Source organism: Leptinotarsa decemlineata, unplaced genomic scaffold (genome assembly GCF_025532065.1).
Source record: "Leptinotarsa decemlineata unplaced genomic scaffold, Ldec_3_MD MMD2_tig00078422_RagTag_RagTag, whole genome shotgun sequence".
In the NCBI taxonomy this organism is placed as follows: domain Eukaryota; kingdom Metazoa; phylum Arthropoda; class Insecta; order Coleoptera; family Chrysomelidae; genus Leptinotarsa; species Leptinotarsa decemlineata.
Genome location: NW_027412747.1, coordinates 1,044,262 through 1,068,377, shown reverse-complemented (window position 1 = coordinate 1,068,377; position 24,116 = coordinate 1,044,262). Strand labels below are relative to the sequence as shown.

Sequence of the window (24,116 nt, the reverse complement as noted above, 5' to 3'; positions counted from 1 at the left end):
GAAGTTTTATATCTTCTATTAATTATCTGCGAGCGCTTTCGCATATATATATATATATATATATATATATATATATATATATATATATATATATATAGACTTTCTACTGTCACTTCGACGTTTTTACATTTTTTTTTCTTATTAAAAAGGGAAACTTCCTTTATACTTGTTTAGCTGAAATTTTAAAGTTTTACATCCGTATCTTAATTAATAACTTTGTGCAATTTTTTATTATTTTCAATTTCATGTTGTTTTCCAAACTATTTCAGCACAGTGAGACAGAAGCGTTAAAAATATTTTTTTTGGGAAAGAAAGTTTTTGGCTTTCTACTACTCCATCTGATACAAAAAAAAGGGATGAGAGAATCTTCCAAAGAAAGGAAGGAAGTAATCAATTTGAAACTCTATACATGAATGTGTAGATCATGCAAAGTAACTTTCAGACACAAACTGAAAGAAAGTCCTCCATATAAACATTGAATTACACGAAAGAAAATAATTCTTTCGAAACAAATACTTCTATATGAACACTGAATTATACAGAAGATACTTTTCTCTACTCAGTTTGTATTTCAAACATTTGTTGTGGAATAAGAATCAGATATCATTCACATGAGTTCTACTTTGAATGAATGGTAATAAATTGTACTCACATAGAACACTGTCACCCTCACTGGTATACACCGATGTTTCGCCTTAAGACACTTGCCCTAAGGCTCTTCAGTACCAAATTGGATAACATTATAGAAAATACTTTCTTTCAGTTTGTGTCTGAAAGTTACTTCTTTGCATGATCTACACATTCATGTATAGAGTTTCAAATTGATTACTTCCTTCCTTTCTTTGGAAGATTCTCTCATCCCTTTTTTTTTGTATCAGATGGAGTAGTAGAAAGCCAAAAACTTTCTTTCCCAAAAAAATCAATCACTCCTAAAAATATAACCCCTTCAATTCAAATAAGATCCCTCTTGGCTGGGATTAAATCAAATCAAAATCGTAATTCATGAATGAAGTGTGTGTATTTTCTATAATGTGATCCAATTTGGTACTGAAGAGCCTTAGGGCAAGTGTCTTAAGGCGAAACATCGGTGTATACCAGTGAGGGTGACAGTGTTCTATGTGAGTACAATTTATTACCATTCATTCAAAGTAGAACTCATGTGAATGATATCTGATTCTTATTCCACAACAAATGTTTGAAATACAAACTGAGTAGAGAAAAGTATCTTCTGTATAATTCAGTGTTCATATAGAAGTATTTGTTTCGAAAGAATTATTTTCTTTCGTGTAATTCAATGTTTATATGAAAGTAGCTGTTTCAGGAGGACTTTCTTTCAGTTTGTGTCTGAAAGTTACTTCTTTGCATGATCTACACATTCATGTATAGAGTTTCAAATTGATTACTTCCTTCCTTTCTTTGGAAGATTCTCTCATCCCTTTTTTTTGTATCAGATGGAGTAGTAGAAAGCCAAAAACTTTCTTTCCCAAAAAAATCAATCACTCCTAAAAATATAACCCCTTCAATTCGTTAAAAATATGTTTTCTAAATGTCCTTGAAAGGTAGGAGGAATACAAGGAATGGAACAATATATTACACCAATCTTGTGGAAGTCAACATGAGATCCTAATGGATTCCCAAATTCGAATTCATCAAAATGAATAAATATTTTGAAGATAATAATCTTAATTGGAAATATTATCTATTTTAGTTTTCCAAAAATTAGTCTGCATTATATTAGTTATTTCTGGTTCATTTTCAAGCTCTCAACATAATTTAATGTGTCTTTCAGAATGTTTGGCAGTTAAAAAAACATTGTCAAAACTTTTTACATAGTTATGAGTTCTGTTCTGTTTTTCCGTTAACCAGATGTCGCACCCCTACAAACGACAACCATCAAAAGTCGAAACTTGTGCGAGCTAAGGATTAACGAGGTCTTACCTTTTAACGTGTGATTCCTAACACGGGTTGGACGATAGCAAGTGAAGATCGATCATTCAGACTAGGGCTTGAACCATCGACCAACACGGCAGTCGATTCGAGTGAGTGAACAAAGCACCCACGCCGAACCGCTTGGCTACCGACCGACCTATCAGTATAATTTTTTGGTAATCAAAGAGATGGGATGAAATCAAAGGATGCAATCTTGATAAGATCACCCTGGGCGACCCTGGGAAGCTGGCGCCAAAGAAATATCTGGCGATGACCAGGAAAAATCTACACTCAACAGTAGGATTTCTGACTGGCCACTGTCAACCAAGGAAACACTTCCACATTATGGGGCTAGTGGACACACCTTTATGCAGGATGTGCGAACAGGAAGATGAAAGTGTCAGACATGTCCTTTGCGAATGTCCGGAGTTATCGTCAATAAGAGAGTGTGCAATCGGCAAGTCTTGGCCTACACCTGCCGATATGAAGGAGATGTTTCCCAGTGACCTGTCCCAGAATGGACGATGACCTACGAGAACAACTTCCTGGCAGGATGTGCATTGGGTCAAATGTGGCCTAAGTTCTGTGGGCCTACACTCACCCTTCCTATTCTACAGATACAGAACCCATTCATTACTGAAAAATATTCCTTTATTTTCATTTTATCAATTACAGTTATATCAGAATTTTGAATAAATCCTGTTTCAAATTCATCAAAAATTGTAATTGGACCTTCAAATAACTGTGAACAAACAACCGTGAACAAGAGAACAAAAAAGAGATAAGTGGCAACACCGAAAAATTCCCTGAAACAAGAGAGAACAAAGAAGATTCGCTAACGACCAAGCAGCCAAGAGCCCCGGAGGTAAGTTCAGAGACGGAGTCAGAGGAGGACGGTTTCCAGCGACTGGAAACGAAAAAAAGACGGAAAACAAGGAGGCGAACAGAAAAAGAAGAAAAAAGAGAACAACAAGAAAGCCAAGACGCAATGGATACGGAAACAACGTCCATAGCAGAAAAAGAGACAGGTCTACCAACCTCAAATACCAAAACGTCAGAAGTCCCAGCATGGCCAACTCCCAGACAAAGCGGAGATGAAACAGTACTGCCAACCACATCAGCTCGCCAAAGGAAAATACGACGCCAAACGCAAGCGAAGACCCAACAAAACCACCTCCAATAGTCATGCATGACACAAAGAGGTGGAACGAGGGAATCAAAGAAATTAGAAAAGAGGCGAATCCAATATAACAGGGCGCGCCTAACAAGAGACGGTATATACATCAGTACCAATAATGAATTGGAATGGAAAAAATGCACCAGATTCATGGAAGAATTCCGCCTGGAATTCCACACATATACGTTGAAAAAAGAAAAAGAAGTTTCGCTCCACGCGGTCGTCCGGGGGATACCGGAGAACGTGGAGGAAGCAGACGTGGCGGAGGACCTGAAAAAAACAAGGATTCGAGGTTCTGGAGTGTCACAGGATGACATCTAGAAAAACCAGACAAATACTGCCGCTGTTCTTGGTCAAAGTACCGAAAAACCAAGAGAAAATCTACGCACTAAGAACTGCAGGAATGGAAACACGAGAGGCACATATATAGTCAGAATTCTAGAAGAATTCGAGGACATCGCGGTAGTAGCACCGAACACCTCAACACACTACCCGCGAGAAGACCAAATCTCAGACATTCTCGACATCGCACTAGTGCAGAACATCGAAACTACGGAGATGAAAACACTAGAAGAAGGTTCGTCAGACCACAACCCCATCCTATTCACGATAGGAAGAGGTGAAGTGGAAACAGACAACCCAACAAAGCGGGTCATATACTGGATGAGATTTCAACGAGCCATACACGGTGCCATACACGGTACAGACATTCTCGACATCGCACTAGTGCAGAACATCGAAACTACGGAGATGAAAACACTAGAAGAAGGTTCGTCAGACCACAACCCCATCCTGTTCACGATAGGAAGAGGTGAAGTGGAAACAGACAACCCAACAAAGCGGGTCATATACTAGATGAGATTTCAACGAGCCATACACGGTGCGATGGGTGACATACCACGCATCGAAACAAAAACGGATCTGGAGAACGCTCCACAACAGCTGCAACAGGCGATCACCCAAACGATGGAAAGAAGCGCACGAGAAGTCCCAGTCCTGCGCTATAACTTCCAAGAGCACCTTCCACCAGAAACGATGGAACTGACAAGAATAAGAAGACGCCTGAAAAGACAGTACGAAAGGACACGTGCACCTATGGACAAAAGGTGCATGCAGAGAGCCAACAGGATACTGAAAGAAGAATTGAAAGCTATCCGAGAAAGACAATGGACTACCCGTCTGGAAGACCTAAACACTGAAGACCAGTCTACATGGAGAATGCAGAAAGTACTCAAGAACGGACCTCGACAGCCATGTCCGCCAATACACGGCGAGCAAGGAATCGTCTACACTTACCATGAGAAGGCGGAGGCATTCGCAGACAACTTCGAAAGGCAGTGCAGAGAGAATGACGTCCCGTTCACGGACGAGGTAGACGAAATAGAGAGACAGGTGGAAAGAACGGTACGAAGACTGAGACAACGAACGGACAACGCGCAACCCCTGGCCTCGACATATCCCGAGGAAATGAAAGACATACTAAGACGTCTATCCACTCGGAAAGCACCAGGCCCGGACAACATAACAAATCGGGCACTGAAAGTACTACCGCGTAAGGGTATAGCAGCCATAACTAACATCATAAACGCTATACTCAGATTGCAGCATTTCCCGAAACCGTTCAAAGAGGCAACGGTTATCCACATCCCGAAGCCCAAGAAGAACCACCTGTTCCCAGACAATCACAGGCCATAAGCAAAGTGGCGGAACGTGTCATCTTGAAGAGACTCGAAGACCAAACCAGATAACTAGGAATCCTCCCGTATGAGCAATTCGGCTTTAGATCGGAACATTCGACAGAGCTACAAGTCCTGAGGGTAGTAGACTTCGCTACCGAGGGCTTCAACCTCGACAGAAAAGGGCATAACACCGGAGCTATCTTCTTAGACGTCTCCAAGGCGTTAGACAGAGTTTAGCATGAGCGATTGCAGATATTCAAAACCAATGGTGAGATTAATTCAGTCTTTTCTAGCTAACAGGCGATGCCGTTGCAGAGTAGGAGACAAATTATCAACAGTTCGACTACTAGAAGCAGGAGTCCCGCAAGGAGCAGTCCTTTCGCCACACCTCTTCTCCGTATATATAGCGGACGTGCCCAAACCAGAGAATAACTTTAACAAGTTGGCGCTCTACGCGGACGACACGGCCCTGCTGGCGAGATCCACGAGCCAAGTACATGTCACAAGGTACTTGCAACAACAGGCGAACAGATTAGAGGAGTGGGCCAACCTATGGAAGATCAGTATAAACCCTGACAAGAGTCAAGCGATACTGTTCACTTGCAGGTTTGTACAACCGTGAGGCAACGTCACCTTCAACAGACAAGAAATTCCGTGGACCGACAAAGCGACATACCTGGGGGTCACCTTAGACACCTTAGACGCATGCACTACCTGGGGCCAGTGCGCACAGACATACAGGAAGAGGATACAGTCGTTCATGAACGCGTGCGTAAGGGCCGCCGTGAATGCACCGTACTACATTCCCAACAGATTTATATACAGAGACTAAGACCTGGACACGCAATATGTGGACGTGTATATGAGAGAACACGTAGAAAGCGTGTTCGATAGAATCAGATCGCACAACAACCCAGCGCTACCCGATCTACACGATGCGTTGAACATGGATGACCCCAGGTTCCAAGAAAGGGACAAACACCCAAGGCCGACGAAACTGAATCTACGACCACCCCCACGAGTCGCCGTCAGACGACTCCGGTAAGCATATTAATCAGACTTTCTTTTAGCAAGTTCACCGCAGAACAACTCGACCACGATTCAATTATCCTTAGATTCACTGAGGAACGCTCGACGCTAATAACAATAGCCGCCGGTTAGTTTTTGGGGGCCCCCATGCAAAAATTCAGTTAGGAATAGTCATGACAAAACATTATTACCGATCGCGAAAGAATAGCACCTAAAGGCTGACTTTCGACTAAAAGAGGTCAGATGTCAATCTTGCTGAAGTGCCCATCAGTAAGTTGAGGACCGCTCGGAGAACGGGGGTGGATGGAGTGGGGTAGTATGACTATGCCTTATGTAGTTGTTGATTATTTTTGTCCATGTTACTAATGTGTTATGTATTTACAATGAATTTAGCTATGGTTTATAGGGTTGTTTAATATGTATGTCTGTGTTGATTGTGTTTTACGTATTATTGAAATGTATGTCATAATTTGCCTTCGAGCAAGTGCAGGTTGTCAGTAGTTAATAAGGTGTTTGAAACTGACAGTTCATGTAAACTTTAATAGTGTAAGGTTTATGAAGCCATGTTTCATTTTATATAATTTTATATTTGTATACTGATGTTGAAATATCTAGGTGTTGTTTGTATTATATTAACTAGAATATTTTAAAATTTAACAGGCATATTGAGTATTTGTGAATGATCGGTAAACCCATCAAAATTGTTTCTCCTGTTAAAGTACAAGTGATCTTTGTAAAAGTTTATTAGAAAATGAAGATTATACATTGGTTCAAATTCTGTACTGTCAAAATTAAGTAAACTGACGTATTTGTTATTCGTAGTAGAAAGTACCGGTGTTATTGTTGAAGTACATGTTATTTATTTTTGCAGATAAACACTTTTGACGCTGTATATCGGAAGCTTATGAAACATCCGCTGCTCTTGATTAAGATAGTTTGTGAACGTAGTATTAAGATATTTCATATTTAATAAATGTTAAAACGTACGCTGACTCGTGCTTCAGTTGGTTTAAAATAAGACCATTTACGAAATTTCCCCTTTGCTAGATGTTTGTTACAGCTCTAAAGATCCATCAACTTGTACTTCTAAAGTCACGAAAATCCATGGATGTATATATTCTTTTTTCAATGAAACAATCTTCTAAAGGCCTCCAAAAATTTCGCCTACAGGCAGTGGCGCAAAAATCCCAGTGACGAAAACTGAACTAGGTTTGTTAATGCTCGCAACAACCGTAAACTTAGGATAAATGAAAATGAACAACTTCACAATCCTTTTGGTGGGAAGCTAAAGCTGTTAATGAGAATTTTAGAAAATCCACAATTCCACCACTAACACAAGCGAATGATTCAATTGCAACTGCATCCATAGAAAAACAAATCTACTAGCTGAACAATTTGCGCCCCAACTTCGATTTTCTGGGAAAAGCACCACCCACTATACCCAGACTTTACTTTTCGACAGCGTCTAGTCAGGCGAATTCTGAAACAGCTCAATATCAACAGGGCGTCTGGTCCTGCTGAAGTGCCCGTCATCGTACTTAAAAAGTGCGCAAATGAATTCGCACCAGTATTTTGCAGACTTTTCAACCTGTCGTACAAGAGAGGGGTTTTTTCTTCTTGTTGGAAGATTGTTCGCAGCACAGTTGTGCCGTCATCACATTTGGATTTCAGGACAGTACACCTCAAACTTCACTGTTCAAGAACTCTGTCATTTGGAGAACGGCGTTCATGTGGAATAAACTTCCTGAGAACGTTTTTCCAAATGTATTTAATCTCCAGCGATTCAAATCCAATGTAAATCACTACTTTCGCACAGACACCACCCTAAGAGCGCCTTAAGTATTTTTCTGTAGTGCTTGTGATTGTCCTTGAAAAAAGGAAAAATTTTGGTTCTGGTAATGGAAAAATGTTTTCAAAAATTCATTTTACACCAGAGATTCCAAATTTTACTTATCAAAATAGATGTGAAGACACTTTTGAAGAAGCGAAACACGTATTGTCTTTTTGTAAAACTGTCAGTGAAAATCTTGAAATAAAGTGTTTTTTTTTTAATACGTTATGGATTTTCATCAAGTATTGGCCGATTCCATCAAATAAAGCCATAAAAAGTATCACATTATGTATTCACATTCTATATTAACTGGTACATATATCTTTTTTTTCACACACCACCTTTTCCAGTGCCGTGGGTTTGGCAAGAATGTGGTTAAATTTTTCGTATATAGTCAATTTTCGCGTAGGAATATTGAAATTCTTGGGAAAAAGATGAGTTTCATTTAAAATGACAACTTTCAATTACTCTCACTTTACACTTCAGTTTTGGATAAGGTTTAGGGAGTTTCTGTAATAAAACCTTTCCATCAAAATACTCATTTTTTTTTTTCAGGTTATGCAATATATGAAGTATTAGGCAATTCTGAACGTAGCTTGGCAGCTGAAGAAAAGTTGGCAGATGTAATGGCCAAGTGGGAGAGATACAGGGCGGCTTCTGCTGTCACTACTGCAAACAATGCTGGAACAACTAAAAGAACCAGACCTCAGCATCACTTTTTTCTTTTCAAAAAACATCTATTCATGGACAATTTTATAAATTTGAATGACCCAGTAGAGAAAGAACTGCTGTATCATCAGGTCCTTCATGATTTGAGAACTGATCGCTTTCCAATTACAGATAAGGAAGCTGTGAGTCTTTAAGGATGCGTTTTTATTAAATGTAATTATTTTAAATTATTTTAGATGATGTTAACTGCGCTTCAAGCTCAGTTGGAGCTCGGTGACTTGGAAGAAATTTTACATGATTATAGACCAATAGCTGCTCACTGTTTACCTGCTCGTATCGTTCCAGTTTTACCCTGTGAAGGAGTACACATGCATCATCAGTCTCTGCGAGGAATGACTCCATCCGAGGCCAAACAAGCATTTCTTAACCTGATTCAGAGCTGGCCACTACATAAAGCAACAATATTTGATGTCATGGTGAGTATTATTAAGAGTAAGTAATTGCCACTCTTATTTTTAATTTTGACTTTTTTGTTACTTTCATTTTACATAAAGGTTGTGGATTCGTTTTCGGATTTCATTCCAGGATACTTCTCAATTTCCTGCTACCGCAGTTGTCGGCTGATTGGTCAAACCACCAACACTGACATGAAAACTTGGCAAATTGACTTGGATGTCACACCAATAGGTGGTTCACCATATGTCTCGCTTGCGTTTACGCAGTTATTTTTATCAAGTACTTTTCTTGGTTATTCACATTTTGTCTTCAATCGAGGACCGCCAGCCCGGTACTGACAATGCCCAATAGGCTGAAATAGCTGTCTACCGGTGGGTATTAAATTAGGATCAATATGGGAGTGACTAGAATAGTACTTATCTATTTATCTTTTGAAGAAACCACAGACAAAATCAGAATTCTTCGCCAACACAACATAGCAACATCATTGATAGGGGAAAAAGATTGTTCGGAGCACATTCCAAGGTCACGTGTTAGTTGCCAGCGCAAGCATCACAGGTTCGATGTGGTTGATTGTAAAATAAATCATTGTTTATGGGGCGATGAAGCGTTGCTGGTTTAAAAATTGAGCAAAAATGGTTAGGAATACGACTCAATTAGAAATTGTATGGTAAAGAGATGACGACGATGAGTAGGAGGACCTAACGTTTTGACGTGCGATCCCTTAATGTGATCAAGGTGCGTCAACATACATCATTTGATGAAAAACTATGACAGTTTAAAGAAGCTGTAACGTTTCAACTTGTGATCCCTCCATGTGTATAGGGTGTCTCAAAATAATCATTCAAGATAAAAATATGACGTGTATAGAAAAAATACATCATTCAAGAAAAAAAAATGGCGTCCATGTGTACAAAGTGTGGCAAAATACATTACACAAGTCTGTAATCAAAAAATTGTAGGATACTTAACTAGTGATTTTAACAGTATTTTTTTTGTGTGCAGATTACGGAAAAAAATGTAAAAAAATTCTATCACTTATAGATAAGTCACAAATTTCATCTGAAATTTTCTAATCAAATGGGTTTTTAGGTTCGGTATGGGTTCGATGTTTCTGTATTATATAGCCTATATAAGCGGTAAATTGAATCTGAATTATGGAGCTTTTATGATGAACAAGTTACTACATAATGTGAGTGTATATCTAAAATAAAATACGGTTTTAATCTATTCATTTCAATAACAAAACGAATCTAAACTGGAAAAATCCAGTTCCTACTGGAACAAGGCATGTATGTGTCGGTCTGTCTGTCCCCTCCCTAAACCTACATAAGTTCAGCTGTTCGCCCTGTTCCTCATGGACCTAACTTGCCTATTCCTTTGCCTCCGGATACCTTGGACAACATTTTAGACGATTTAGACGCAAAAACACATAGTAGCAGTAGCGACAGTGATGACATCTACGATCCAGGTACCAATGACCCTGAACTTTTCCAGACTTGAACGATTTAGTAGGAGATCTGGGCCTCCCAAAGGACTCAGCAGAAGTTTTAGGGTCTAGACTTGAAGAAATACATATGTTAGCCCCCGGTGTTTCATTTTCATGGTACCGATTTAGCTGTACTTCTTCACAATGGGAACCAATATGCTTCTGTGCATGTTGTTCTTAATAAGCTCAGCTACTCTGATCATAAGTGGACCATTTGTGGAGACTTGAAAGTTATTTCAATGTTACTAGGTCAACAAAGTGGTTACAGTAAGTTTCCATGTTTCCTATGTGAATGGGATAGCCGTGACAGGAAACAAGACTATGTCAAGCAGTTGTGGCCAATAAGAAAGGGTCTTATTCCTGGAGTTGAAAATGTTGAAAAACAAAGTTTAGTGGAACCTAAAAAAATATTACTTCCACCACAAAGAATGAAGATTGTTTTGAGTATCTTTTTGAAAAGTTTCTTGGTCTATCCGATGCTAAACTAAAAGAAGGAGTCTTCGTTGGGCCTGACATAAGAAACCTTTTAAAAGATGAAAGCTTTGTCACTAAAATGGAAATGAAAGAAAAAATGCCTGGAATTCATTTAAACTTGTTATAATAGGCTTTCTTGGAAACTAGACACTCCTCAAACAGTTTGAGGAGTGCCTAGAAGATGACAGTACTACCAACTGTCGAAAGCGCTCGCAGATAATTAATAGAAGATATAAAGCTTCAAATCCTTTTTGTAAAATTTAATATTGAAATACTGAAAATGAAGGAAAATTAGTTGGATCATATATATATATATATATATATATATATATATATATATATATATATATATATATATATATATATATGTATATATACAGCCTTTTTTTAGCTGATACCACTATTGCTATCTCGGTAGGTCGTACAAGGATGGTTAAATGGAACAAAAGTTACCTTTTCAGGGATGCAGTACAATGGTATTTTCAGATCCATAAAATCCAACGGTTTGTGAGATATTTGCAAAAAACTGAAGATGACAGATTTTATTTTTTTGCTCTACCGCCTACATTTTCAATAATGTCAAAAAATGACAAAGAAATTTTTTGCTTTATTTCATGTGCTTTAGAATCTGGGTGAACGCATTTTTCAATGCAACGTTTCGTTCATAGAATTCCATCATCAATATAATTGTTTTAAATACGGACCTGTATATTGTATATATATATATATATATATATATATATATATATATATATATATATATATATATATAGGACACGTGTTTCTGGCTATTGGCCTCATCAGCGCGGTGCAGCCAAGTGTAAAGATGGGCAACACTTGTTTGCCGAAAGCAGGAAACAACACATACGCACGGAGTCAACAACAGAAGCCAACCGCACATTTGTGGTTCCAGTTAGAAGACCTAGAATTCCCAGGCTACATTTAACATGACCACGTAGGCAGCTGTAGCTACCTGCGTGACATCCGGATACAGGATATAAATACAAATAGAGATTTTATCGAGTGTGAAACAATTCGTGGACACAACACTGCACCGCGCTGATGAGGCCAATAGCCAGAAACACGTGTCCGCGACGAATTGTTTCATTTTTGATTTGTATCATGCACACTCGATAAAATCTCTATTTGTTGTTTTTCCGGGTGTTCATCCGTTGTGTACTATTCGATAGTCGACGTTTCGCCATCATCTCAGATGGCATTATCAAGAAGAGTTACTGCTTCGCTTCGAGAGGTGTACACCTCGTCTTGATAATGCCATCTGAGATGATGGCGAAACGTCGACTATCGAATAGTACACAACAGATGAACACCCGGAAAAACAACACATCATATTCTACCATCCGTGAAAACCTACATTGTAATATATATATATATATATATATATATATATATATATATATATATATATTTTAATATTAAATATTAAATGTGACTCACAAAAAGGATTTGAAGCTTTATAACTTCTATTTAATTATCTGCGAGCGCTTTCGACAGCTGGTCGTACTGTCATCATCTAGGCTCTACTCAAACTGAACGTGTCATCCTGTTGTTTGTCCTTTTATACGGTCCGATCGCCTCAATGTAGGTACTCCAGGTACTCTAGGTAAATTTGCCTGTATTTGGATTACATCAGGTACTATTCTTTGTGTTGGATCTTCTTTGGATCTTCTCTAGGTTTACTGTTTCTAGGAGTGTGTATTGATTTGTTTAATATATTGAATGTTAGGTCTTTTTGTGTTTTCATTTGTACTTGTTCCTCGATAAGTGATTTATGACTGTTAAATTTATGGATGTTTAAGATTTCCCAAATGTCCATGCGCTTTCCCTTATTGACTTGTTTTATAAGTTTTGGTTCTCTGGTGGGGGGAAATTATGTTTGTTTTGTATGGCGTGTTTTACGAGGTTTGATTTATATACTATTGGATTTGTGTATGCTTTTTTGTGCTCATTGTAACTTTGGATTAGTTTTTTCTTGGTTTGGCCGATATAGAATTTGTTGCAGTCCGAGCATTGTATACTGTATATCCCGTTTTGGTCTTTGTCATTTTCTTTTTCATAGTTGTTTATTTTTTGTGTTATCTTCATGTTTGGCTTGTATGTGATGTTGATGTTCAGTGGTTTGAAGACGTCTGTTAGTTTTTTGGTTTGGTGTCCTACGTACGTAAATGCTGTACTACGTACGTAAATGCTCTCCTACGTACGTCAATGCTGTCCATCGTTGTGTTGTTTTGTCTGTTGGGGTGGCTTGATCCTTGTTCTGTATTTTTTGTTTCTTTTTTCTAATTCATCTATTGTCCAGGTAATTAAGTTTTGAGTTGTGTTCTTCCTCAATGCTGAAAAATAGTTTCTTATTTATTTCGTTATTTTTTTTGTTATTTGATCTATTCTTATTCCATTGTTTTGTGATATGTACATTCCATCGTCAACGTATCTGAACCATTCTCCTTTTTCATCATGTGTTTTTATTGTTAAGATTTTCTCATCTATGGTTTGCAGGTATATTTCGGATATTATGCTAGATAGTGGGGATCCCATCGCTAGTCCATCTGTTTGTTTATAAATTTTTCCTTTAGATTCCAAATAATTTTGATTGAGTATTGTATTTAGACTGTGTTCCATTTGGTTAATGTAGGTTTTGTCTATGTTTTGTTGTTTTAGTTTATCAGATATGATGTTTATACTTTCGTTGACTGGTATGTTTGAGTACATATTTTTTATGTCGAATGAGAATAGTTTAGTGTTCGGGCTGACCTTTGCTGTTGAGATTCTGTCCGTGAGTTCCATTGAATTTTTGACGCTGTGGTTGTTGTTCCTGTTGATTTTGTTTTTCAGTTCAAATGCTATGATTTTTGAAATTTTGTATGAAAGTGCTTTGGTAAAATTGATAACCGGTCTTATAGGTTTATTTTCTTTATGTATCTTTATCTGTCCGTTCAGTTTAGGAAAAACCACCAACTCAAGGAGAACACATCCCAAAAACTAAAAAAAAAATTGAACACATCAATACAGAAACACGAAAGCTTCAAATCCTTTTTGTGACTTACATTTAATATTAAAATACTGAAAATAAAGGAAAATTAGTTGCATCATTCAAAAATATATATATATATATATATATATATATATATATATATATATATATATATATACAGTGTGACCCATTTAAAATGGAACCACCCCTGTAGAATGTGCATTTTTCAATCAATCTCAATTTTTTTTTATTGAAATATTAAGCATGAAAAACTGTATCTTGACACTAACTTTCACAATTTTAGTTTCATTTCCAAGGCACTCTATGGTTTTTTTTGTTTGTCAAAAACGGCAAAAGTTTATTAGGCAATTTTTGTTTTCAAATTTGACTACACCACTGGATTCGTAGTCGTTATAAATCAAAACTGTCAAATTTTCATTAAAAAATATTTGTTAACAACGAAGTTACAACAACTTCAATTTTGGAAACAAAGTATTTGTTTGTAATTTTTATTCAGATTATAGACATATTTGAGATCTGACAACACTGTCATCACCAAGTAGAACACCAGTGAATTTGTACAGTGAAAATCCGAAGTCAACAGCTCAATGCGTTCTACAGTTATAACTCCTAAAAATATGGTAATGTGGTGCAAGCGTTTTGTAATAAAAATCTGACTACGCCACTGGATTTGTGGATAATATTCCCTTAAAATCATTCATTTGAGTGTAGGTTACGAGAAGTGTATTCTAGAATAACAGAAAATTAAAAATTCATTTTCAAGTTATGCAGTACTTAGTACATTCTTCCGCATAGCCGCTAAAATCAAATTGATTTAAAGCATGGAAATCATTTATTCAATAATAAAACAGAGAGCAGGACAAAAATTGTTCCCTGTAAATTCTTCATAACTCAGCTAAAACAATCTTTTAGAGGAGATATCAATAATTTGAGGAAGCTGAACTCATTATGCAAAGGTTTTATAATAAATCAACAGTAGGCTGTGATTTTGACAGTTAATCATAAATAAAATAATAGTTGTTAGTTACGTGCATTTAATAATGGCTTTGCAATTATCATTAGAAGAAAGAATTGAAATTGTGAGAATTTCTGGGGACAATTATCATAGTGAAAGAGAAGCAGCTAGGATATTTAATCACAGACATCCAAATCGACTTCCCATTGACAGAAGCACCGTCAGTAAAATTAACAAAACATTTAAAGAAACCGGTGCAGTCAGCAAACATATTTTAAAAAATAATCACCGAAGAAGAAATTTAAACGAAGGTGCTGTTTTAGATTATTTTAGAAACCACCCAAACAGAAGTTTACGAGTCGCCAGTTTGGATTTAAACTTACCGAGAGAGACTATTCGACGATGTCTTAAACAAAACAAAATGAGAGCATTTAAACCTAAATTTCTTCACTCTTTAAAGGCAGGTGATGAAGTGAAACGTATGGAATTTTGTTTGTGGGCACAAGGCGAGTACCTGAATACAAGAAATTTTTTAAACTGCATAATGTTTAGTGATGAAGCTTCTTTCAGCACCAATGGGGTAGTTTCATCGCAAAATGCTCGGTATTGGGCTACGGAAAATCCGCACTGGATCATAAATTGTAAAAGTCAATATTCCGAAAAAGTTAACGTTTGGTGTGGTATAGTACAAAATAGAATAATAGGTCCATATTTTTTTGATGGAAACATAAACGGGCAAAATTTGTTGGAATTTCTAAATAACCAATTATCGGACGAAATAGATGAAATGCCTCTTGCGGAACAAGTAAATTTATATTTTCAGCTCGACGGCTGTTCCGTGCACAATTCGAGGATTGTTAAAGAGTGGCTAAATAACCAGTTTCCAAATCATTGGATAGGACGAGGTAGTGACTTAATTGAATGGCCACCTAGATCGCCTGATCTAACAATATTAGACTTTTTTCTGTGGGGTATTCTGACACAAAAAGTATACAGAACAAGACCAACGAATCGAGCTGAACTCATGCAAAGGATACGACAAGCTTGTGCCGAAATTACAGTTCAACAAATAAGAAATAGTGTAAACAATATTCGGAAGAGATACGATAAATGTATTGAACTTAATGGAGGTTTGGTAGAAGCCACAAAAATTTGAATGTTTAGTTTTAAATCAATGTTTATTTTAGTATCAGTTTTTTCTTAATGGCAATTAATTGTTGAATAAATACTTTGAAACTTGTTTGTATACATTTTGTTTTCATCAGCTATAGAAGAAGGTAGAGTAAGTTCAGAATCTCATAAAATGTGATTTTCCAGGTGCGCTGTTACAAAAGTACAATTATTTTTTATTGGGAAACTTCCAAAAAGCTTACAAGTATGACCATTAATACTTCAAGATTCTATCAAGATTTGGTAAAAGCGCAATTGGGAGATCCCATGACATGAGATTCTGAACTTGGTCTACTACTGCGTAACTTGAAAATGAATTAATTTTCTGTTATTCAATTATTCAATTTTTATTTTAATTTTCACTTCTCGTAACCTACACTCAAATGAATGATTTTAAGGGAATATTATCCACAAATCCAGTGGCGTAGTCAGATTTTTATTACAAAACGCTTGCACCACAAATCTCTCACATTACCATATTTTCAGGAGTTATAACTGTAGAACGCATTGAGCTGTTGACTTCGGATTTTCACTGTACAAATTCACTGGTGTTCTACTTGGTGATGACAGTGTTGTCAGATCTCAAATATGTCTATAATCTGAATAAAAATTACAAACAAATACTTTGTTTCCAAAATTGAAGTTGTTGTAACTTCGTTGTTAACAAATATTTTTTAATAAAAATTTGACAGTTTTGATTTATAACGACTACGAATCCAGTGGTGTAGTCAAATTTGAAAACAAAAATTGCCTAATAAACTTTTGCCGTTTTTGACAAACAAAAAAAACCATAGAGTGCCTTGGAAATGAAACTAAAATTGTGAAAGTTAGTGTCAAGATACAGTTTTTCATGCTCAATATTTCAATAAAAAAAAATTGAGATTGATTGAAAAATGCACATTCTACAGGGGTGGTTCCATTTTAAATGGGTCACACTGTATATATATATATTCCGGGTGTCCCACATTTTATGTGACAGGCAATATCTGGTTTGTTGAAGGAGATACACAAAAATGTTTCATACAAAAGTTTTAGGAGTTCATGAGAGCTATATTTTGATATAATTTTTAAATATACAGGGTGTTTGGTGTAGGTGCTACAGACCAAAATTCCATTTCTTAAAATAGAACGCCCTGTATATCATTACATATTCAGATGCTACGTTAAATTCTGATATCATTTCATGTTTGGTTTTTGAAATTCGGTTACGGCGTTGTTGAGTTATTGCACTTTTCCTTAAATATAAAGTTTCAAAAAAACTTATTTACTCGTACACGAATCCAGTCTATATCTTTTATTAAATTGAACTAGACTACTACTGAATACAAACCATTATTCTCACCTCTACGATACGATATCGATATCAGTTGAATATAATATTGAAATTCTTGAGAATGTGACTAACTTGAGGGTGAAATTGCTTTATATTGCACAATTTCATCAAGTAGCTTATTATGCTTGTTGATGCCATAGTAACAAATGTTGTTGAATTGTATCTACTTGTCAGTTCGATTCAGTGATTCTTTGCAAAACAGTAACTGCGTTCTTTGTGCGAAAACTCCAGTATGCCTTTCGCGTTTAGTCCAAGTGATTGCATTGAAATGTTATTAATTTTTGGGGAATGTCAGAAAAACTGCCGTCAAGCACAACGTCTATACCAAAAACGTTTTCCGGACAGACCCATTCCGTCACGAATGACTTTTTCGAGAGTTGTAGAAAAATTGCGAACTGGGTCATTTCCTTCTACTATAAAGCATCGTCATCATACGAGATCTGTTAGAACTGAAGATTTAGAGATCAATGTGTTGACTTATATTATTATTCATCCACATGTTTCTATCCGTACTCTTGCAGAAGAATTCGGTGTGAGTAAATCTAATGTACAGAGAATTCTGAAAGAAAATAAATACCACCCATTCAAAATTCAGTTGGTACAAGGTTTGAAACCCACGGACTTTGAACGACGACTTGAATTCATTGCTTGTATTCAGGTAATATTACATGAAAGTCCTAACATATTCAGTCAAATTTTGTGGAGCGATGAATCGCGATTCCACAATAATGGAGTTGTGAATCGACATAACAGTCACTATTGGTCTCAAGAAAATCCCCACTGGGTCCGCGAAAGTAATTTTCAAACTACTTGGGGTATTAATGTATGGTGTGGATTGTTCAATGGCCGCATCATAGGACCTTAATTTTTCAATGAAAATCTCAATGGATTGCGATATTTACATTTTCTAGAAAATGATTTGATCCAGTTGATGGAAGATATTCCCATAGCAGAACGACAAGGAATTTGGTGGCAACAAGAAGGTGCTCCTCCTCACAATTCACAGGTTGTTACTGAATATCTGGATAGAACGTACCCAAATAGATGGATTGGTAATAAGGGTCCAATTCGGTGGCCGGCTCGTTCCCCAGATTTATCACCGCTTGATTTTTTCCTATGGGGTTATTTAAAAGATATTGTTTTCACTACTCCCCCTTTGAATGTGGATGATCTGAAAATGAAAATTCGACTAGCGTGCAGTAATATTACGCCTGATATTATAAGAGCGACTTGTACGAGAGAAGTGATTCGACGTTTCGAAGCCTGTATAATATCTAATGGGCATCACTTTGAACAATTTTTATGACTTATTTCTAGGTACCTACCATTCTTATGAAATGATTTATCAAGTTATATTATTTACATTGTTATTAATTAAAGATTTGTTTTCGAATACACCTCTTTCAATTTCGCAATTGTTTCATATTCAAAATGATTCCTGACTGAATTCCACAACTCAAAATTGAAAGCATTACTTCGAACACCCAAAATTTTGACTGATTTTCATGTGATCTGATGCAGAGAGAATAATTGTATGAGATATTTTAAAAAATAATAGTCGTTCTCAAGACTTTACATTTTAAGCAATAACTCAACAACGCCGTAACCAAATTTCAAAAACCAAACATGAAATGATATCAGAATTTAACGTAGCATCTGAATATGTAATGATATACAGGGCGTTCTATATAAAAAAATGGAATTTTGGTCTGTAGCACCTACACCAAACACCCTGTATATTTAAAAATTATATCAAAATATAGCTCTCATGAACTCCTAAAACTTTTGTATGAAACATTTTTGTGTATCTCCTTCAACAAACCAGATATTGCCTGTCACATGAAATGTGGGACACCCGGTATATATATATATATATATATATATATATATATATATATATATATATATATATAAAGCGATGGGTGGTCTTGACTGACTAGTTAAGGAGAAATACGGAATAATGTTGGGGATGCAGTCAAAATTGCTGGGCTGTTGTTGTTGTTTCCTCAAGGAAAACTACAATAATAGAACATAAGACTAATTGATATTGTACAGTTGAAAATTATGTACTCACATTGTCATTGAGGTTGGACTCAGTGATGTTTAAAATAATTTTTTGTTATTATTTGATTTTAATGTTGAACTTAGATTTGAGAAATGGGAAAACATTGAAATTAGTTTGGATAGTGATTCAATCCACGAAAGTTAATTTGATAAAACAGATGAAACAACGTATACTCTGCATTTCCGATTGTTCTTTCCATAAAAAAAATTTACATATTCTTTTCAAGTCGTTTAAAAATAATTCATATCCAGAACCTTTATTAAATAAAATACTGTTTAGTATTCCGTCTTCATTCAATGAAATATTAATAATTGATGATGACAATAATATTTGCAATACTTCTGACATAGTTCCTGTTTCCCCACGTTTTGTTTCACTTTCATATATAAAAGAGGTAACACTTAAACTTTTTTAAATTTTTAACAAATTTAATAATAACAATTATTTCAAAATTGCCTATAAAACCGCTCTATCCATTAATTCTATCTTTACCAAAATAAAAGACAAAAACCTCTTACTCATCAATCAAATGTTATATATTCTATCCCTTGTCAAAATTGTGACAGCATATACATTGGTCAAACTTCCAGAAATTTGAAAGACCGTATTACCTCACTAAAAGCGATAGCAGATTAGCCCCACATAGATGTGCCTTAGGCGAACATGTTAATCAAACAGGGCATAATATGAACTATAATAATGTAAAAATTTTATCAAAAGAATCTAACCTTACAAAGAGACTTTTTCTTGAAATCTCTTTCATATCACAATCCAGTCATTGCTTAAATAAAAAAACTGATCTAAATCACCTAAATTAGAATATAATACATAAAATAATATCAAATTGGCATTCCTGTATAGGATGAAAGTTTGGCAATACGTTTTTCGCAAATATTTTATCTAATATTAGACATCCTTTAACCAGTTTTATAAATGTATTGTATCAATGCTCATCCATCATGTTGTGTCCAATATTTTACATAACCATCGTATGAAACATCCTCAAAAAGTTGTAAGTCTAACCATTCATAATTATATATTAATATTACTTACACCCTCAAATTGTAGCATCCCTGATGATGGAAACAATATATATATATATATATATATATTTATATATATATATATATATATATATATATATATATATATATATATATATATATATATATATATATATCCATATATATCCTGACGTTTCTTCCCGAAACTATATCATCACTATAATTTTTTATTAAGAGCTCGAATTTTCGAATCTTACTGAAATCCCGAGTTCTCCTGCCGATAATGTCGTTCATTGAGATTATAAATATTTGTATTCACTGAAATCCAACTAAATTTCTGTCAGGGTCGTCTTGAAAAAGAGAGACCAATACTCTTTGTATCAATACCAAGCCATGGAAATGTCTTTTGAAAATTTGTAGCTACCCAAAAATTTCTGTTTAGAAAATGAGAATATCAACAAGAACTAACTAATAAACTACTGTATTGAAAAAGTCATAGATGATTTTCACGAGAAACATGATAAGTGATAATTTCTTTTTTTGAAGTAAGCCATGAAATACATGAATGTGAATGTCAAGTTAATTGTCACACACAAAATGAAATTTATTCAAATCGTTGAGCGATTTTAAGAGAGAATTTTTCCAATGACGAAAAAGTGGATATGCTTTTTGTATATTCGAGATGTTTGAGGAATGCTACCAAATCTCTGGCAATGTATCAGGAATTGTATCCTGAACGACAACCTAATCATAGATATTTTCAACGAATCGAAAATACTTTACGAAATTATGGATCTTTTGAAAAACCCTTTGAAAGAAAATGTACGGTTACTGAATGTGGTGGCGATAATGAAATCGGCGTTTTAGGTGAGTTCAAAGAAGATTCACAATAATGATAAAGTGACATCAATTTGATTTAGGATTTATGGAAAATAAAAAAATTGAGAACAAGGAAGTATCTCTGAGGGAAATAGCTCATAATTCGGCCTTATCCAGTACGTCTGTACGGAAAATTTTGAAGAAAAATAAATTCAAGCCTTATCGAGTCAGGAAAGTTCATCATTTGCGTTTAACGGACTTCAACAGGAGAAAAGTTTTTTGTAGATGGCTCATTAGAAAATTTCGCCAAGATAATGAAGTTTGTAAAAAAATTGTGGTGTGATGAAAGTACATTTACCAATAACGGATGGTTCAACAGGAATATACATTATTATCATTGGCGACAAGAAAATGAATATTTACATTGAGTTACCAATTTTCAAAAGAGATATGGTGTTAAAGTATGGCTTGGTGTTCTTGATAATAACATTATTGGCCCCCACTTTTTTGAAACATCTATGACCGGAGAATTATACTTGGATTTCGTATCAGGGACTCAATAGTTATTAGAAGATTTGCCACTTAGAATCATAAGAAAATATGAGTATTTCCAACACGACGGAGCTTCACCACATCGCAGGAGAATCTGCAGAGACTTCCTCATTACAACTATGCCAGGAAGGTGGATAGGAAATAATGGTTCTATTGAATGGCCACCACGATGCAGTCAAAATTGCTGGGTTGTTGTTTAAAGAATACTCTTTGTTATATGGTCGAGCTATCGAGAATGTTTATTCCCTTTATCAAGACATTAACTTGAGGTTATAGTAAAAAGTCAGACGTGGTAATGAGAAAAACAAAGTTAATACTTTTCATCATGTAGAAAAATGTCATACATTCAGTTTGAAATTTTTGAGAAAAAGTACAAAAAACTTATATTTAAACATTTAAAATTATTTCAGTGGCCATGCTTGGCACTTACTCGGTGGCGTGGTCGCGAGACTGCATCCCCAACAAAATTCCGTATTTCTCCTTAACTAGTCAGTCAATACTACCCTTCTCTTCCAATATATATATATATATATATATATATATATATATATATATATATATATATATATATATATATATTATTAAGTTTCATTAAGTACTTTTCTTGGTTATTCACATATTGTCTTCAATCGAGGACCGCCTGCCCGGTACTGACGATGCCCAATAGGCTGAAACAGCTGTCTACCGGTGGCTCTTAAATTGAAATCAATATGGTAATAATCAAAATAGTACTTATCTATTTATATTTTGATTTTCATGGAATTATTTTCCAGCAGCTTGACTGCATTAAGCTTTCTCGATTTCATATCATTTCTAGAAACATGTGGATTCGTTTTTTGATGACATTCCAGGTTAGCTTCCCAAATTTCTGCCAACGCAGTTGTCGGTTGATTGGTCAAACCACCAACACTGACATAAAAACTTGGCAAGTTGACTTGGGCATCACACCAATAAGTGGTTTCACTTATGTCTCGCTTGCGTTTACACAGTTATTTTTATTAAGTACTTTTTTTGGTTTTTCACATTTTGTCTTCAATCGAGGCCCCCTGCCTGGTACTGACGATGCCCAGCTCCTATAAGAATATGAAATATTATCTTGATCTGGTGGTCGAAATGGACTACTTCAGGCTTATTAGCTTGTATGAGCCTGAGGGTGGGGAACGAATAGTTCCAATAAATTCGGCACTTCTCCATCTCCACAACGGATTCAATATCCCCCGGAGCGTAGGGCAACACCGGTGTCTTGTCAATACCGTAAGAGTGCCGTATATGGTAATATAGCACTCTTAGGGCCGCGTTATTTCGATGGATATAGGCCGAGACCGCACATGCTAGACATGCTGATAGTAAGTGTATTAGGGTCTCGGGCGCCTCACGGCAGGCCCTGCACCTTGTGTCAGGAACCTCCATACCCATCACGCGACTGCGGTAGACTAAGGTGTTGAAGACACTATCCTGGCAAGCCATGATGAACCCCTCAGTTTCAGACTTCAGCCCACTCGACCCGAGGTAAGCGAAAATCAGGCGCTTTGATAAGCCAAGGTCTTCAATGTTATTGAAGAAGACCCCATGCATTGGTTTATCCTTGTGTTTCCGGAGAAGCGAGGTGATCTCTGCGGCTTTCATATGAGCTTTTTGCTGAACGGGTTCCAACTTGGTGACAGAGTTGTGGTTACCTCGTTCAGTATTGAAAATTAAAACGACTTCATCAACTGCTCGGGCAGCTGCCCTGAAGAGAAATGCTCCAATTCCTGCTCTTTCATGGTCACGGACCATGAGAAGGGGATCCGAACTCCTGACGACTTTACAGGCTATATCCAAACTCAAAAGTCTACGGCCTCTCTGTTGTCGAAGGAAGTACAACCGTGGAACGGACGATTTGGGATGCAAACTCCTCTAGAGATGCATCATTGTTCGGGTCTTTACGTCGAGTTGATACAGCTCCTCCCGTGTTCACTTCACTACTCCAAACGAGTAGAGTAAGATTGGAATGGCAAGCATATTTGTTGCAGCAACTTTGTTCCGATGACCAGATCTGTCGAAGTTTGTGCTGATACTTGCCGCGGAGAGAGTTATTCACTGCTGTTACCTCTTGTGAGTGGCTTTGTTTCACCCCGAGGTAAGTATACGTCTCTCCGGCACCCAGATGATGTAGGATGCCGGAGATGCACATTTTCTCCGTAGTCTCCGCATCGTCCTCTTTTAAGATGAATCATTGCACATTTGTCTATCCCGAATTTCATACCGATAGCTGTACTCTTCCACCACCCTCAAGGACTGATGGAGATCCTTCTCTCCAGAGTCATAAAGTTTAAGATCATCTATATAAAATAAATGGGTGACCTTGTGCCTCCGGTTTCCGGGGGTGCCACAGTTATACCCTCGAGTATTTCTGAGCGCAACGGATAATGGCAATAGTGAGATGCAGAAGAGAAGGGCACTGAGGAAATCGCTCTGAAATACACTCCTTCT

At 36.3% G+C, this 24,116-nt stretch overlaps 1 protein-coding gene across 1 annotated transcript in view; it reads left to right on the top strand.

Annotated features, from left to right (window-relative positions):
• The window catches only part of Myo81F (unconventional myosin 81F), a 359,268-nt gene that overhangs the window by 308,895 nt on the left and 26,257 nt on the right, over window positions 1–24,116 (top strand). The window contains exons 19-20 of the mRNA XM_074185988.1: window positions 8,201–8,496; window positions 8,551–8,790. Coding sequence (XP_074042089.1) covers window positions 8,201–8,496; window positions 8,551–8,790 — 536 coding nt within the window. The remainder of the gene's footprint in view (window positions 1–8,200; window positions 8,497–8,550; window positions 8,791–24,116) is intronic.